This window comes from Gymnoscopelus braueri (genome assembly GCF_963280865.1).
Source record: "Gymnoscopelus braueri genome assembly, chromosome: 17".
NCBI classification, from domain to species: domain Eukaryota; kingdom Metazoa; phylum Chordata; class Actinopteri; order Myctophiformes; family Myctophidae; genus Gymnoscopelus; species Gymnoscopelus braueri.
The window spans coordinates 41012094-41031258 of record NC_137617.1 but is presented as its reverse complement, the minus strand read 5'-3'; the positions used below and the strand labels follow the sequence as shown (position 1 = coordinate 41031258).

At 41.1% G+C, this 19165-nt stretch overlaps 1 protein-coding gene and 1 pseudogene across 4 annotated transcripts in view; one reads left to right on the top strand and one right to left on the bottom strand.

The window, feature by feature from the left end:
• The window catches only part of LOC308105145 (neurotrypsin-like), a 105757-nt pseudogene that overhangs the window by 39447 nt on the left and 47145 nt on the right, over positions 1-19165 (bottom strand). The window lies entirely within an intron of this gene.
• On the top strand, positions 5228-11123 carry LOC308104831 (E3 ubiquitin-protein ligase TRIM39-like). 3 transcript variants are annotated; one of them, XM_080455386.1, is made up of 3 exons: positions 5228-5923; positions 7323-8812; positions 9780-11123. In XM_080455386.1, the coding sequence occupies exons 2-3, from the start codon at positions 7325-7327 to the stop codon at positions 9810-9812; spliced, it is 1521 nt and encodes a 506-aa protein (XP_080311512.1). In that variant the 5' UTR covers positions 5228-5923; positions 7323-7324; the 3' UTR covers positions 9813-11123. The 3 variants fall into 3 exon arrangements, with proteins under 3 accessions (XP_080311512.1, XP_080311511.1, XP_080311510.1); XM_080455385.1 differs by having other exon boundaries at positions 7323-9020; XM_080455384.1 differs by having other exon boundaries at positions 7323-11123.

The following is a 19165-nucleotide window of genomic DNA, read 5'->3' as shown; positions in this document are numbered from 1 at the left end:
CTATTTTCAAAAGATTGTAATACGTCTTATACATTATGATACCTTGTGAAACAGGACACTTTGTAGCAGTAGGCTACGAGGAGATGTAGGCAGTCAAAACTTTATTTTTCATTGTTAATTATCACCAAAAAATTACCTCTTTTTGAAGTTACAACTAGGCGTGAGTCGTGAGGTCTCCTATAAGTTTAACCTTAGGTTAATAAGGTTAAGGCCCTTTTCCCCCTTTTTGTTGGTTCCTGTTGTCTACTGTAAACGCCAATCAATATAGGAGTCCTACCCATGCCATAGGCTACCACCTTACCCTACGCGTTTCCAACTCCGAAAACACGTAGTAGCGTTTCTTGTGTGTATACTGTAGCTGTTTATCCTGAAATGTGTTAATGTGCAATTATGCCCCTGACATCAATGTTTTTTTGTTGCATGTTACAGAAATGGCTACTGCCAGCTCCAGCCTCCTTTGTGAAGATCAGTTCCGGTGTTGCATTTGTTTGGCTGTGTTTGAGGATCCAGTGTCTACTCCATGTGGACATAACTTCTGTAAAGCCTGTATCACAGGTTACTGGGATACCACTGAGATCTATCAGTGCCCACTCTGCAAGACAGCCTTTGAGAGAAGACCGGATCTCAGAGTCAATACTTTCATCTCAGAGCTCGCTGCCCAGTTCATGAGGTCTGTCAGAGAGACAGACAGCAGCAGCCCATCCCAAATACTTTCCAAGTCTGGAGAGGTAGTCTGTGACTTCTGCACAGACCCCAAGCTCGACGCCATCAAGTCCTGTCTGGAGTGTCAGACCTCTTACTGTGGAATTCATCTAGGGCCACATCATTGGATCAAAGATCTGCAGAGACACACACTGATTGACCCTGTGGAGAACCTGGGAGACAGCATGTGTCAGAAACACAACAGGCTCCTGACCTTGTTCTGTATAGTCGAGCGGGTCACTCTGTGCGACATCTGCTTTAGGACGCACAGCCAGGACCACGAGATCGTTCCTGTCCAGCAAGAGTATCGAGAGAAGTGGGCTCAGCTGGTGAAGGCGGATACTAAAGTGCAAAATATGATCCATGAGAGGCTGCAGAAAGTGCAGGAGTTCAAACGCAAGGTGGAGCAAAGCCAGGAAGACGGTGAAAATGAGATTGCAGGAATCGTGCAGGAATTCTCCACTCTGATGTCTGCCATTGAAAAAAGTCAGGTTGAGCTCATTGATGCAGTTGATAAAAAGCAAAAAGAAGCAGAGAAACGGGCTCAAGACCATGTTCAAGATCTGGAGAAGGAAATGTCTGAGCTACAGAGTCTGAGTATCCAGCTGAAGGAGCAGTTGGACACCAAGGACAACCTCCTTCAGAACTTTCCATCCAACTCCATCCTCCCAAACACTAAGGACTGGTCTGTCATTATGGCCAGCAGCCAGCTTGGAACTGAGCCCATGCGGGAATCATTAAGAAGAATAATTTCTCATCTGAAAATGACAGTTAATCAGATGAGTAAGGAGATGAAGAAGTTCTGCGATACACAGATGTTAAGTGATGCTGCTCTAAGGAGGATGCATTATGGATTATGAAGAAGGCGTCGTCTCATTCTATGACGTGGAGGCCAGATGCCTCATTTATTCTTTCACTGGCTGCCACTTCACTGAGAGAATCTACCCGTACTTTAATCCCTGTAACAATGAATATGTAGACAATAACCTAGCACCATTGGTCATCACTGCTGTCAGTCATACTGAGTGATTGGTGGGTGAATGAGGTAACAGGCCTCATTAAAAGCATTTAATCTAAAACAGCTATTGCTTTTTAGCATTAATGAGTTCATGATTACTATATTTTTTGTGTTTTTCCATCCACAATTTTTTGATCAAAGCTTGGGTGAAAAAAATATAAAAAGGCTTAAGGGGACACTGACCTAAATGTCTTCAGAAAACATTAATTGTTTGAGTTGAGTGTTCATAGTGCATCAGGGGGGAAAAAAAATCAATGTTAGTTTAATCAATCTGTTTGCTTGGTAGATAATGTTAATACAATATAACTAATACATCTGCAGTGGTTGGATGTCGTCTCCCTATGCTTCCAGCCTGAAGCTCAGAGAGCAGAATCTCTCCTGTCCAAATGCAGACGCCTCATTGAAAGAGCGGTAGAAATGTGGTATCTCTTGTCAGGTTCGAATCCCGGGTAGCACATGGATCAAATGGACAATACTGTATAAAACACATATTTTTGTTTTAGAGTTTACCTTGTGCATTATGTATATGCACACTTTGCATGATGTGCAAAGTGTTTCAAGTCATTTGAGGTGAGCAAAAGGGGTTATATAAATGTAATGACACTGATGTCAGGTGAATGATATGAAGGTGTTGATGGTATTGTACCTGCATTGAATGCTCTAGTCTATTTGATTTCTACCTATTTTACTGTCTAGCAAGCTGATGCTGAAAGTGTGCACTGTAGTTCCCTGCCGTATGTTTAATACAGTCAAAAATAACACAAAGCCTCAATACTCTTTATTTTATATGGACTTTCAGTGAGCCTTTAAAGTTGTGATTGGCCAAAGACTGATGCTCTCAGATAAAACACAGAATAACTTAGTAAATAGAATCACCCCAAAAAACATTGTTAATGTAAGCTCATACGATATGAAATATAAATCTATGTTAATGTGATTTATTTTATTAACTCAGACTTAAGTCCATTAAATTTGATCATTTATTTATTTTAAGATTTTCTTTTAGATCATGTCTCATTCTGCAAGTACATTCTGACCATTTAGAATCCATCTAACTAGTCATTTTACTATGTATAATGGTGTCACGGAATGTTTTACTGTATTTCTAACACAATGTAAATAAACCAGCTTATATTTAAGAACTCAGATCTCAGATCTCTTTTATTTTTTTTCCTGGTTTATATCTTAACTTTTTCATTTAGTTTCTTGAGTTTTTGCTCTAATCAGTTTCTCATGGTGTATCTCAGACACAATGGGTAGTCTACTCATCATAAGCAGCCCTGAAGCAACACACATCAAGCTGTTTGACTCCAGCCAACACTCATCATCCTTAACACAACACTCTCCTCATTGTCACGACAACCACACTCTGCCTATTGCCATGGGAACGCAGTCTCCCATCAGCAACAATGAGTATTTGGCACGGATAACACTTAGATTCAAGCTCGATGGGGGTGGGGGGGGGCACTATACACACACACACACACACACACACACACACACACACACACACACACACACACACACACACACGCTTCACTGGTTCCAATCTGGAAGAAGAGAGAAAGTAGATTGCACGAGCAGCCAGAGAACAGGAGGGAGAAAAGTAATGCCTAATCTATGCTCTGTCACACCATGGTGTCGCGTGCCAAAATCTGTAGATTGGCTGTTTTCAGCATGCCACACCATGGTACAACAAAGTATAAAAAATGCTTCAAGGATTCAAAACAATGAACACAGCTTGAAGTAACAGTGAACCTGATCAATCTAAAATACTCATTCACAACATGCAAGGTTATTAGAGTTAGAGGCGAGCCATAAACATTTGCTTAGACGAATGTATTGAGGACACTGTCTCTTTAAGAACATGAACCCACACCACATTTGACGCATGTTAGACCGGTTGGATCAGAGACAGCCATGTGGTTTGACTCATAGATATATATCTATGATTTGACTGCAGAGGGCGGAAATGAAAGTGAAAGGTTGACAGTCACAGTACAGTCTCCGACCGTGTTGTTACCTAAACAAGAAGAGGTAAGTGATCACTTTTGACATGTATTTGTATTTTGTGAGCTATTTATTAAACCCTAAAAGGTATCTTTTTATGGTTTACAAAATATTACACATGTTAATGTACGTAGCAAAGAAGTGCTTTCACCTACTGTATGACTCTTAAAGACTGCCAAGCAGAAAATTCTAGAAAACCTGCATTTTTCTTATTGTCTTGTTTGTTGCATGCCAGTATCTGTCCCCTAAATGGCCATTAAGTCTTTTTTTAGCAGATGCAATCTGCTCTACAAAGAGACAGAGACATCGTCATCTGCGACATCTATTTCATCCGCGACACCTATTTGTCATTGGCTGTCCTGGCTGTCCTTCACTACTTTAAGCCAATGGGGAGCATTGGGAACACTTCCCCGTTTAAGCCAATGGGGAGACGGCCCGTCGTCCCAGCAGTACCACCCCTTCCGCCCCCTCCCCTCCCTGAGGAAATCAAGGCTTCTCAGTCCTGATTGCGGACTACAGACTAAATGCTAGCGTGCTTCCTCAGACCTAGTTGGACTATTAAGTTATTATTTGGCCATGTTCACCCTGACTTTAATCTTCGCTATTGTTGGGAAGACCTGTGTGTTGTCTAAGAAGGTTGCCAACACTTATATAAAAAACATAATTAGCGTTTAGCGGCGCACATTCAATGTGCCTCAACAACGGGGGAAATACCAAAATGCTCGCCCCAAAACGCTAGCGTGCTTCCTCAGACCTAGTTGGACTATTAAGTTATATTTGGCCATGTTCACCCTGACTTTAATCTTCGCTATTGTTGGGAAGACCCGTGTGTTGTCTAAGAAGGTTGCCAACACTTACATAAAAAACATAATTTGCGTTTGGCGGCGCACATTCAATGTGGCTCAACAACGGGGGAAATACCAAAACGCTCGCCCCACAACACAGTCGCCCCTGGGCAAATCCGGCGGTATTACAGGCAAATCGGCAGTATATAGAATAGGGGGCGAGTGTGTTTTGGGGCGAGTTTTTTATTATTTTCTCATTTGTTTTCCGAGGCGAACTTGTCCGCCCAGCCCAATACTTATGGAATACTTTCATTGCCGTAAGCAAGGAAATACTTCGTTTTGTTGTTACTTTTGGGTAAATGTATTTATGTATTTATTAAGTATTAAGTATTATTGAAATTTAAAGCCCTTCAGGGCGATTAGGCGAGAAACAAGCAGGTCTATGATAACAATCACACACACACGCTGACAAGCCGCACACACACGGCGCGCACACACACACACACATACACACACACACACACACACACACACACACACACACACACACACACACACACACACACACACACACACACACACAATACAGCATGCATCTGCTAATAATATGACTGTCAAGTCATATTCATTCTTGTTTTTTTTTTACCAAGTACTGTTGGGATTATAAAAGCGCACAAGTTCAAACATGAGATGGAGCAAAGCCAGGAAGATGGTGAAAATTAAAACTTTTAGTCCAATTAAATGCTTTTATACAAATGTTATGCCCTGCCCCAATTGCTATGAATTCTGCCAGATTCCTACTGCAGAGGGTGAGAGCAATCTATGGAAACACAATACAATACAATAACAATGATTTTATCTGGCCACCAGGCTGCAGCACTGTGTAGCAGTAGGCTATGAGGAGAAGTATAGGCATACAAAACCTAAGCGTTATCTTTCTTTTTCATTGTTGATTATCACAAAAATGGAATCACCTCTGTTTGAAGTTACACCTAGGTGTGAGATCTCCTGTAAGTTTAACCTCAGGTTAAGGCTAAGAGTAGCTTAATAAACAACTTTATAGGTTCTGGTTTTGCTACCTTAGCTTGATATGGCGAGCGACCCAATGTAAGCTACAGCCCTTTTTTGATGAGTCCTGTTGGCTACTGTAACAGTGAACCTGATCAATCTAAAAGACTCATTCACAACATGCAAGGTCATTAGAGTTCGAGCCATAAAAACATGCTTATACAAATGCATTGAAGACACTGTCTCTTTAAGAGCATGAACCCACATTTGAGCATGTTGGACTGGTTGGATCAGAGACAGATATGTGGGTTGACTGCAGAGGGCGGAAATAAAAGTGAAAGTAAAGTTGACAGTCACAAGTCACAGTAAAGTCTCTGACCGTGTTGTTCCCTGAGAAGAGGTAAGAGATCGCTTTTGACATGTATTTGTATTTTGTGAGCTATTAACCCCTAAAAGGTATATTTTTATGGTTTACAAAAGATTTCACATGTTTATGTATATGTAGCAAAGAAGTGCTTTCACCTACTGTATTACTCTGAAAGACTGCCAAGCAGAACATTCTGGAAAACCTGCATTTTTCTCATTTGTCTTGTTTGCTTCACTATAAAATAGTTTGTCACAATGTCATAGTTTGCGGGTCATGGTGTCATACTGTAGTTTACAGGTTTCTCACGGTATCATAGTTTGCGGGTTCTGGGGTCTGGGTAGTATAGTCAGAGCTGGATCCCTGAACGGGCCTTTTGGCCCATGGGCACAAAGGTCTGGGGGGCGACTACCTGGAGCCTAGAGCAATAAGCCCAGGGGCGGATTAACCCTTCGTGATGACTTGGACCCGGTTTCGTGCCCCCCAGGACCGTCTTGTCAGCAGGGGGGGGGGGGGGTAGAAGTGCGGAAAAAATGACGCTTCACCGGTGTGTTGCACTGTTGTATTGCTCCTTTAGCAACCGCTGCTTCTAAATGTCACAGTTTTTCGCCGTTTTTTCACGCCGTTTGGTGCCCACCCCCCCCCCCCCCCCCCCAAGGTTAAAGCCCGTTGGATAAACTTTTTGGCCAATTAAATGCTTTTATACAAATGTTATACCCTGCCCCAATTGCAATCAATTCTGCCAGATTCCGACTGCAGAGGGTGAGAGCAATCTGTGGAAACATACGATACAATGACAGGAATTTTCTCTGGTCACCAGGCTGCAGCACTGTGTAGTAGTATAGGCTACGAGGAAAAGTAGGCAGCCAAAACTTAAGTGTTATCTTTCTTTTGTATTGGAATCACCTCTGTTTGAAGTTACAACTAGGTGTGAGATCTCCTTAGGTTAAGGCAAAGAGTAGGTTAATAAACAACTTTTTATGTTCTGGTTTTGCTACCTTAGCTTGATATGGCGACCCAATGTCAGCTATAAGGCACATTTTTTCTCTTTTCTTTTTTTTTGTTCTGTTGGCTACTGTAAACCCCAATCAATCTAGGAGACATGTCTTACCCATGCCATACCCTAACCTACGTGTTTCCTTTAAAAAGGAAAGACGTAGATGGAATCAAATAGCATGAATCCTAGCCATTTCATGGGGTCTTTAAAAAGTGTTTTTTTCAGTATTCTTTTTCTTCCTGTAGAACCATTCATTTTATCCCCACCAGGAGGTGGAACAAACTTTTCAAGGTCCTGGGTAGGCAACCTGGCCTGGCGAGGATCTGCGCTCAGAGGAGCGCACATTTCTTGTTTATATACTTTAGCTGTTTGACCCTGTGTAGTGTTAATGTGCAATTATGCCCCTGACAACAATGTTTTTTTGGTTGCATGTTACAGAAATGGCTACTTCCAGCTCCAGCCCCCTTTGTGAAGATCAGTTCCTGTGTTCTATTTGTCTGGCTGTGTTTGAGGATCCAGTGTCTACTCCATGTGGACATAACTTCTGTAAGGCCTGTATCACAGGCTACTGGGATACCACTGATATCTATCAGTGCCCGCTTTGCAAGACAGCCTTTGGGATTAGACCGGATCTCAAAGTCAATACTTTCATCTCAGAGCTCGCTGCCCAGTTCATGAGGTCTGTCAGAGTGACAGAGAGCAGCAGCCCAGCCCAAACACTTTCCAAATCTGGAGAGGTAGTCTGTGACATCTGCACGGACCCCAAGCTCAACACCATCAAGTCCTGTCTGGAGTGTCAGACCTCTTACTGTGGAACTCATCTAGAGCCACATCAGAGGGTCAAAGGTCTGCAGAGACACACACTGATTGACCCTGTGGAGAACCTGGGAGACAGCATGTGTCAGAAACACAACAGACTCCTGACCTTGTTCTGTAGAGCCGAGCAGGTCACTCTGTGTGACATCTGCGTTGGGACTCACAGCCAGGCCCACAAGATCGTTCCTGTCCAGCAAGAATGTCAAGAGAAATGGGCTCAGCTGGGGAAGATGGAGACCAAAGTGCAATGCATGATCCATGAGAGACTGCAAAAGGTGCAGGAGTTCAAACGCGAGGTGGAGCAAAGCCAGGAAGACGGTGAAAATGAGATTGCAGGAATTGTGCAGGAATTCTCCACTCTGATGTCTGCCATTGAAAAAAGTCAGGTTGAGCTCATTGATGCAGTTGATAAAAAGCAAAAAGAAGCAGAGAAACGGGCTCAAGACCATGTTCAAGATCTGGAGAAGGAAATGTCTGAGCTACAGAGTCTGAGTACCCAGCTGAAGGAGCAGTTGGACATCAAGGACAACCTCCACCTCCTTCAGAACTTTCCATCCAACTCCATCCTCCCAAACACTAAGGACTGGTCTGTCATTATGGCCAGCAGCCAGCTTGGAACTGAGCCCATGCGGGAATCTTTAAGAAGAATAATTTCTCATCTGAAAATGACAGTTAATCAGATGAGTAAGCAGATGAAGAAGTTCTGCGATACACAGATGTTAAGTGATGCTGCTCTAAGGAGGATGCAACAGTATGCAGTGGACGTTGTTCTCGATCCATCAACAGCACAGCGAAAGCTTGTCTTGTCTAATGACGGGAAACAAGTGAGCTACAGTACCACAGCACAAAGGCTCCTGACAAGTGAAAGGATGTTTTTAAAAAAATTAGCGGTTTTGGGAACAACAGGCTTCTCTTCTGGGAAGTTCTACTTTGAGGTGTACGTAGCAAAGAAGAAGGAATGGACTATAGGAGTGGCCACAGAGTCTATTAACAGGAGAGAGAAACTTCCTCGGCATCCTGACAGTGGACTCTGGGCTTTAATGTTCAACCTTGATAGATATGAAGCCTCCAGTCTCCCTGAAGTCCAAGTGAACTGGAGGAAGGTGGAGAAGGTTGGGGTGTTTGTGGATTATGAAGAAGGCGTCGTTTCATTCTATGACGTGGAGGCCAGATGCCTTATTTATTCTTTCACTGGCTGCCACTTCACTGAGAGAATCTACCCGTACTTTAATCCCTGTAACAATCAATATGTAGACAATAACCTAGCACCATTGGTCATCACTGCTGTCAGTCATACTGAGTGATTGGTGGGCGAATGAGGTAACAGGCCTCATTAAAAGCATTTAATCTAAAACAGCTATTGCTTTTTTGCATTAATGAGTTCATGATTACTATATATTTTTGTGTTTTTCCATCCAAAATCTTTGATCAAAGCTTGGATGAAAAAAAATATATAATAAGGCTGAAGGGGACACTAACCTATAAATGTCTTAAGAAAACATTAATTGTTTGAGTTGAGTGTTCATCAGGGGGGAATAAATCAACGTTAGTTTAATCAATCTGCACGCTTGGTAGAGTATGTTAATACAATATAACTAATACATCTGCAGTGATTGGAGGTTGTATATGCTTCCATTGAGAAATGTACACCCCAGTGTCGGAGAGGATAGCTACTGGCTGACAAGTAGTACAGCCTGAAGCTCAGAGAGCAGAATCTTCCTAGAATAGAATGAATCACAACAAAAAAAAACTGAAAAATCAATCTATGTTAATGTGATTTATTTGTTTTATTCACTTTTTTGTTTTATTCACTTTTTTTGTTTCATTAACACATTTCTATTTTCATCAAGATTTTCTTTTAGATCATGTCTCATTCTGCAAGTACAGTCTGACCATTTAGCCAATCTGACTAGGCATTTAATATGTATAATGGTGTCACGGAATGTTTTACTGTATTTCTAACACAATGTAAATAAACCAGCTTAGATTTAAAAACTCAGAACTCAGATTTCTTTTTTTCATTTTTCTTTTTAAATCTTAATGTTTTCATGTACTTTCTTGTTTTTTTTCTCAAATCAGCTTCTCATGGTGTATCTCAGACACAATGGGTGAGTCTACTCATCATAAGCAGCCCTGAAGCAACACACATCAAGCTGTTTGACTCCAGCCAGCACTCATCAACACAACACTCTCCTCATTGCCACGACAACCACACTCATGCCTTTTGCCATGGGAACGCACAGTCTCCCATCAATAACAATGAGTATTTGGCACGGTTAACACTTAGATTCAAGCTGGGGGGGCACACTTTATACACACACACACACACACACACACACACACACACACACACACACACACACACACACACACACACACACACACACACACACACACACACAGGCCTCACTGGTTTCCAATCGGGAAGATGAGAGAAAGTAGATTGCACGAGCACCCAAAGAACAGGAGGGAGAAAAGTAATGCCTAATCTATGCTCTGTCACACCATGGTGTCGTGTGCCAAAATCTGTAAGTTCAACACGCCCCACCCGCAGTACTGAAAACGGTTCTCAGCACGCCACACCATGGTACAACAAAGTATTAAACAATGAGAACATTTGCTGATCTATACAGCTAGAGGTAACAGTGAACCCGATAAATTTAACCCATTTAGGGCAGGAATCCCTATTTGTAACGATACCTTTCAAGATGGGAACCCCTTTTGGGGTTGTTGTTGCTATATAGTATATACAGTATATAGCGACGTACACTTTTTGCAATTTTTGAATAAATATTTGTTTTTCGGAAAACCTAAGTCAGGATTTAGAAGGCGTTTTTATAATCGGCCTCAGGTCTAAATGGGTTAAGAGGCTCATTACAACCTGCCAAAGTCATTAGAACCTTTTCTAGACCTTTTTCACCAGCCATACATATTGACATACTGTACTGTACAGTTGTTATGTAATGTTACTTCCTACAATGACACTAATTAAAGCTCTTTTCCATTTAGTGTAGCAGTACGTCTCTCCAGTAAGCCAACATTAAAGGAGTAGTTCACCCAAAAACGTACTTATTTTTTATCAATTACACACCCCATGAAGCCTTGAATTTTTGTCGCATTCCTGAGCCAATAATTTGATGACCGGGTCATTGGTCAAACTCTGTAGGAGACTCAATCCTACTCAAAGCATCTCCTACCGTCGGTCTGTCCATTTACACTCTGCAGATCTCACAGACTACTACAGCACTGAACCAAAGTTAATTAGTGCACTGTGCTCCCTCTGGTGCCCAAGGAAGGAACTTTTTGGAACATTTTTTGGACTGTCTGATTGTTTCACATCTTTGTGATGTCATGTATAACACTAAACATTTTGTAATGTGTATTTACATTATGTGGTTTATTAAACCAGGCTCATTGAATCTTGTTTGTCGTATTAGTATTATTCATTATTGTTTGTTGCCAAAATTCAGTAGCCCCTGCTCTAAAAAAGCCAGCCCCCCCATAGCCCCCCTAGTCACAATTCTCTGGAGCCGTCACTGCCTACCGGAGACTCCACCGGTCATCAAGTTATTGGCTTAGGAATGCAACGAAATCAAAAGAATCTCTGTGAATTCAAGGTATCATGGGGTGTGTAATTGATAGAAAATAAGTATTTTTGGGGGTGAACTACTCATTTAATAATAGCAGCCCCTTGACTGTTTGAGAAACACCTGTGATTGAAGTAACATTCACAACTATATGGCTGCACGTTTTAAAGGCATATTAGAGCCACAATAACAGGATTATAGACCAAGGTATTGATAATGCTTCTGTCTCTTAACATTATGTCGGACTGAAAGGAAGGAAATGAAAGTGAAAAGTTGACAATCACGACACGATCGAGGCACAATCTGTGTAGGCTAGACGCAAGAAGAGGTAAGAGATCAGGGGCGTCCTTAGGGATCAGGAGGCCCTAGGCAAACCCCAGTTAAAGGGGTATTTACTCGCGACCCTTAAAAACACAATACCTTATACAATACAAGGCAAATACAAAATCTTTACCATAAATGTCATATAGCTTAGCTAGCAAACATGTCTGGGGGAAATACATTAGCATGTCAACTGAAACTACAGCTGATTGAGGCTCTGACTGAGGCTAATCACAATGTCATTATCATATGTGGCCAATCGACACTGTCATAATATGAATAGCCTAATTTAAATCTAATAGCAAACAGATGACAATGTCAGCTGATGACAATGACCTCACTCAAGGCTCAAGGTTCAAGGTTGTGCTTTATTGTTACATCTTGTGTACAGAGGCACATAAGAGTCCAACTTATTGTTGTTCGGCTTCCTTCAGACAATGCAGCAGCATAGGTAATAATAATAACAATAATAATAATAATAAAACCGTAACTAAAAAGATTTAAAAAAAATAAATTAAAAAAAGAAAGAGAGAGAGAGAGAGTGCAAAAAAAACAAAAAAAAAGGTTTTATCTCATTTTGGAGGTTTGCAGTGCAAAACAGGCCTACAGTACTTTGCTCAGCACCTATAGATGTTGCTGCTGTTTTGTTTGATTTGATTTTTGTATTGTTTATCATCTATTTTGACTTTTGCTGTATTGTACAGCACTTTGAGCTGCATTTTAATGTATGAAAAGTGATAAATAAAAGCTCATTATCATTACTTTGAAATCAACTCCCCGTTGATTCTCTGTGCTCAACAGCCTTGGAGATTAGAGCCAATGGGCTGAATTCATTCCGGTCTTGGGGATTATTTATTTTAGGAGCAGGTCCAATCTCAAGGTATTACAGTATTTCCACAGTGTAAATACCTGACATTTTGAGTGGGAGTGATTGAATATGATTTAATATAAAATACCAGAGGCCTTATTCAGAGGAGAGAAAGCAAGTCGACTTCCTGTGAAGTCCTGCAAACAAACACAGAAGAGAAGACGTATCAGGCCTCAACGTTAAATAATAAAGTTTAACCACATTAAACCTGTTGTCCCTAGTTTGGGCATGTCATTAAAAAAAATAGCAGACCTTCAAGCTTGTGAGCTTGTAGATTGGCTATTTTCCAATAGCCACTGTATAAAATGGGGCTTAAGTTGGGCTTAAGTGAAACTCCCAGACAACAGCTTATTTAACCTCTGATGATACCAATATGTTTAGCTGAGCTTCTGGGGATGTCCACACTTTTAAAGCAGCATGTAATCTTCCTCTTCTACCCCGGATTTGAACCCGGTTTCCTGTGCAAGCTGCGCTGACATTTTTACCTTTGAGCTAATAGAGCCTACCTGCTTGCTCAGGGGATAAATTGAATCTTGACCATCAGGTCAAAATTCGTGTCAGACCCTGTGTCTAGGTGAGACATGACCTTTGACACCATCTAAATGTCTCAAAAGTTACATACTGGAGTGAGGCTTTAAGCTCAGTGATTGTTCAAATTGAACCTTTTCTGGTTGTATTTCTGTGGAAGATTCTTACTGTAACAGTGTTTACTCTCATATCTCCACCTCCTCCATGCCAGTGGTTGGATTAATTCAAGGGACCCCAATGGAAACAAGCCATATAGTGCTTTCTTGGGTTTAAAATCCTCTGAACAGACAGACCTTGTATTTAACTGTACTTCGTCTTTGCAAACTGTTAATAAAGTATTCAATCAATCAATTGTCCTTTTGTCTGGTGCTATCAGCCGTGGTGTAAAGTAACTAAGTACATTTACTCAAGTACTGTACTTGAGTACAATTTTGAGGTACTTCTACTTTACTGGAGTATTTCCAAATTTCTATACTTTTACTTCTTCCACTACTTCTCAGAGACAAATATTGCACTTTTACTCCACTACAATTATTTGAAAACTAAAGTTACTAGTTACTTTGGAAATGTTGATTATTATTACAAAACATGGGCTACATGAACCACTTCAGCTCTAATTAAACTTTGGAAAATGAAAAAAAATTGAAAATAGCCGATCTAGAAGCTCACAACGTGTCGCATCGCGATGCACTGTGAGCTTGTAGATCTGATACTAGTAGTGGAGTAAATATTTAATATGAATAGTGAAATAATGAAAAATAAGTGCACAATTCACTTTGGCATACTGAAATAGTATGTTGGTCACTTATTGTCAGTGATGGGATTATCCACCCCACCCATGCTGATTGCATCAGGGTAGATGGGTAGATTGAGGACACTCCCATGAGATGCGTTCATCACCTTTGTCCCATCCCCTATATAAAGAGATGTGTGCATTCAGGTTCTGTTAAACCCTGAGGAAGGAACCCCTGAGGAACCCCAAACCCTGAGGAATACTATATTGTCAAAACGTTGGTTTCCTACTTTTTAATACATTTTTGCATCGTGGCTAAGAGCTGTGTCTCTGCAGATCTTTGATCATCCTTTTCAACTTTATAAGCTGTCAGGTTTGTACATTTTGATTATTATTACAAAACATGCATTAACCACTTCAGCCCTATACATATATATTTTGGCGATTTGAAAATAGCAGATCTACAAGCTCATAATGCATCGCGATGCGACTCATTGTGAGCTTGTAGATTGGGCTTGGCTATTTTCGGTTACATTCTGCACAATGAGTATTTTTACTTTTGGTACTTTAAGTATATTTTGATGCTGATACTTTTGTACTTTTACTCAAGTACATTTTGAATACAGGACTTCTACTTGTAACAGAGTACAGTATATCTACATTGCAGTATTGATACTTTTACTAAAGTAAAACATGTGAGTACTTCGTCCATCACTGTAGGTGAGGGTGAGATGGGTGAGGGTGTATTGTGAGTGATGCAGTGAGGCCGCAATCTACCATGAGTCAAACGTTCATTTGAAAAAAAACTAATATTTGTAATGTGTCTCTCTTCTGACTGTTATGTGAAAGCTTAGTAGATCTTTGCTTTTTAACTACGCGTTGCGTCTTGCAGTTCTGCTATTTTCAAAAGATTGTAATACGTCTTATACATTATGATACCTTGTGAAACAGGACACTTTGTAGCAGTAGGCTACGAGGAGATGTAGGCAGTCAAAACTTTATTTTTCATTGTTAATTATCACCAAAAAATTACCTCTTTTTGAAGTTACAACTAGGCGTGAGTCGTGAGGTCTCCTATAAGTTTAACCTTAGGTTAATAAGGTTAAGGCCCTTTTCCCCCTTTTTGTTGGTTCCTGTTGTCTACTGTAAACGCCAATCAATATAGGAGTCCTACCCATGCCATAGGCTACCACCTTACCCTACGCGTTTCCAACTCCGAAAACACGTAGTAGCGTTTCTTGTGTGTATACTGTAGCTGTTTATCCTGAAATGTGTTAATGTGCAATTATGCCCCTGACATCAATGTTTTTTTGTTGCATGTTACAGAAATGGCTACTGCCAGCTCCAGCCTCCTTTGTGAAGATCAGTTCCGGTGTTGCATTTGTTTGGCTGTGTTTGAGGATCCAGTGTCTACTCCATGTGGACATAACTTCTGTAAAGCCTGTATCACAGGTTACTGGGATACCACTGAGATCTATCAGTGCCCACTCTGCAAGACAGCCTTTGAGAGAAGACCGGATCTCAGAGTCAATACTTTCATCTCAGAGCTCGCTGCCCAGTTCATGAGGTCTGTCAGAGAGACAGACAGCAGCAGCCCATCCCAAATACTTTCCAAGTCTGGAGAGGTAGTCTGTGACTTCTGCACAGACCCCAAGCTCGACGCCATCAAGTCCTGTCTGGAGTGTCAGACCTCTTACTGTGGAATTCATCTAGGGCCACATCATTGGATCAAAGATCTGCAGAGACACACACTGATTGACCCTGTGGAGAACCTGGGAGACAGCATGTGTCAGAAACACAACAGGCTCCTGACCTTGTTCTGTAGAGTCGAGCGGGTCACTCTGTGCGACATCTGCTTTAGGACGCACAGCCAGGACCACGAGATCGTTCCTGTCCAGCAAGAGTATCGAGAGAAGTGGGCTCAGCTGGTGAAGGCGGATACTAAAGTGCAAAATATGATCCATGAGAGGCTGCAGAAAGTGCAGGAGTTCAAACGCAAGGTGGAGCAAAGCCAGGAAGACGGTGAAAATGAGATTGCAGGAATCGTGCAGGAATTCTCCACTCTGATGTCTGCCATTGAAAAAAGTCAGGTTGAGCTCATTGATGCAGTTGATAAAAAGCAAAAAGAAGCAGAGAAACGGGCTCAAGACCATGTTCAAGATCTGGAGAAGGAAATGTCTGAGCTACAGAGTCTGAGTATCCAGCTGAAGGAGCAGTTGGACACCAAGGACAACCTCCTTCAGAACTTTCCATCCAACTCCATCCTCCCAAACACTAAGGACTGGTCTGTCATTATGGCCAGCAGCCAGCTTGGAACTGAGCCCATGCGGGAATCATTAAGAAGAATAATTTCTCATCTGAAAATGACAGTTAATCAGATGAGTAAGGAGATGAAGAAGTTCTGCGATACACAGATGTTAAGTGATGCTGCTCTAAGGAGGATGCATTATGGATTATGAAGAAGGCGTCGTCTCATTCTATGACGTGGAGGCCAGATGCCTCATTTATTCTTTCACTGGCTGCCACTTCACTGAGAGAATCTACCCGTACTTTAATCCCTGTAACAATGAATATGTAGACAATAACCTAGCACCATTGGTCATCACTGCTGTCAGTCATACTGAGTGATTGGTGGGTGAATGAGGTAACAGGCCTCATTAAAAGCATTTAATCTAAAACAGCTATTGCTTTTTAGCATTAATGAGTTCATGATTACTATATTTTTTGTGTTTTTCCATCCACAATTTTTTGATCAAAGCTTGGGTGAAAAAAATATAAAAAGGCTTAAGGGGACACTGACCTAAATGTCTTCAGAAAACATTAATTGTTTGAGTTGAGTGTTCATAGTGCATCAGGGGGGAAAAAAAATCAATGTTAGTTTAATCAATCTGTTTGCTTGGTAGATAATGTTAATACAATATAACTAATACATCTGCAGTGGTTGGATGTCGTCTCCCTATGCTTCCAGCCTGAAGCTCAGAGAGCAGAATCTCTCCTGTCCAAATGCAGACGCCTCATTGAAAGAGCGGTAGAAATGTGGTATCTCTTGTCAGGTTCGAATCCCGGGTAGCACATGGATCAAATGGACAATACTGTATAAAACACATATTTTTGTTTTAGAGTTTACCTTGTGCATTATGTATATGCACACTTTGCATGATGTGCAAAGTGTTTCAAGTCATTTGAGGTGAGCAAAAGGGGTTATATAAATGTAATGACACTGATGTCAGGTGAATGATATGAAGGTGTTGATGGTATTGTACCTGCATTGAATGCTCTAGTCTATTTGATTTCTACCTATTTTACTGTCTAGCAAGCTGATGCTGAAAGTGTGCACTGTAGTTCCCTGCCGTATGTTTAATACAGTCAAAAATAACACAAAGCCTCAATACTCTTTATTTTATATGGACTTTCAGTGAGCCTTTAAAGTTGTGATTGGCCAAAGACTGATGCTCTCAGATAAAACACAGAATAACTTAGTAAATAGAATCACCCCAAAAAACATTGTTAATGTAAGCTCATACGATATGAAATATAAATCTATGTTAATGTGATTTATTTTATTAACTCAGACTTAAGTCCATTAAATTTGATCATTTATTTATTTTAAGATTTTCTTTTAGATCATGTCTCATTCTGCAAGTACATTCTGACCATTTAGAATCCATCTAACTAGTCATTTTACTATGTATAATGGTGTCACGGAATGTTTTACTGTATTTCTAACACAATGTAAATAAACCAGCTTATATTTAAGAACTCAGATCTCAGATCTCTTTTATTTTTTTTCCTGGTTTATATCTTAACTTTTTCATTTAGTTTCTTGAGTTTTTGCTCTAATCAGTTTCTCATGGTGTATCTCAGACACAATGGGTAGTCTACTCATCATAAGCAGCCCTGAAGCAACACACATCAAGCTGTTTGACTCCAGCCAACACTCATCATCCTTAACACAACACTCTCCTCATTGTCACGACAACCACACTCTGCCTATTGCCATGGGAACGCAGTCTCCCATCAGCAACAATGAGTATTTGGCACGGATAACACTTAGATTCAAGCTCGATGGGGGTGGGGGGGGGCACTATACACACACACACACACACACACACACACACACACACACACACACACACACACACACACACACGCTTCACTGGTTCCAATCTGGAAGAAGAGAGAAAGTAGATTGCACGAGCAGCCAGAGAACAGGAGGGAGAAAAGTAATGCCTAATCTATGCTCTGTCACACCATGGTGTCGCGTGCCAAAATCTGTAGATTGGCTGTTTTCAGCATGCCACACCATGGTACAACAAAGTATAAAAAATGCTTCAAGGATTCAAAACAATGAACACAGCTTGAAGTAACAGTGAACCTGATCAATCTAAAATACTCATTCACAACATGCAAGGTTATTAGAGTTAGAGGCGAGCCATAAACATTTGCTTAGACGAATGTATTGAGGACACTGTCTCTTTAAGAACATGAACCCACACCACATTTGACGCATGTTAGACCGGTTGGATCAGAGACAGCCATGTGGTTTGACTCATAGATATATATCTATGATTTGACTGCAGAGGGCGGAAATGAAAGTGAAAGGTTGACAGTCACAGTACAGTCTCCGACCGTGTTGTTACCTAAACAAGAAGAGGTAAGTGATCACTTTTGACATGTATTTGTATTTTGTGAGCTATTTATTAAACCCTAAAAGGTATCTTTTTATGGTTTACAAAATATTACACATGTTAATGTACGTAGCAAAGAAGTGCTTTCACCTACTGTATGACTCTTAAAGACTGCCAAGCAGAAAATTCTAGAAAACCTGCATTTTTCTTATTGTCTTGTTTGTTGCATGCCAGTATCTGTCCCCTAAATGGCCATTAAGTCTTTTTTTAGCAGATGCAATCTGCTCTACAAAGAGACAGAGACATCGTCATCTGCGACATCTATTTCATCCGCGACACCTATTTGTCATTGGCTGTCCTGGCTGTCCTTCACTACTTTAAGCCAATGGGGAGCATTGGGAACACTTCCCCGTTTAAGCCAATGGGGAGACGGCCCGTCGTCCCAGCAGTACCACCCCTTCCGCCCCCTCCCCTCCCTGAGGAAATCAAGGCTTCTCAGTCCTGATTGCGGACTACAGACTAAATGCTAGCGTGCTTCCTCAGACCTAGTTGGACTATTAAGTTATTATTTGGCCATGTTCACCCTGACTTTAATCTTCGCTATTGTTGGGAAGACCTGTGTGTTGTCTAAGAAGGTTGCCAACACTTATATAAAAAACATAATTAGCGTTTAGCGGCGCACATTCAATGTGCCTCAACAACGGGGGAAATACCAAAATGCTCGCCCCAAAACGCTAGCGTGCTTCCTCAGACCTAGTTGGACTATTAAGTTATATTTGGCCATGTTCACCCTGACTTTA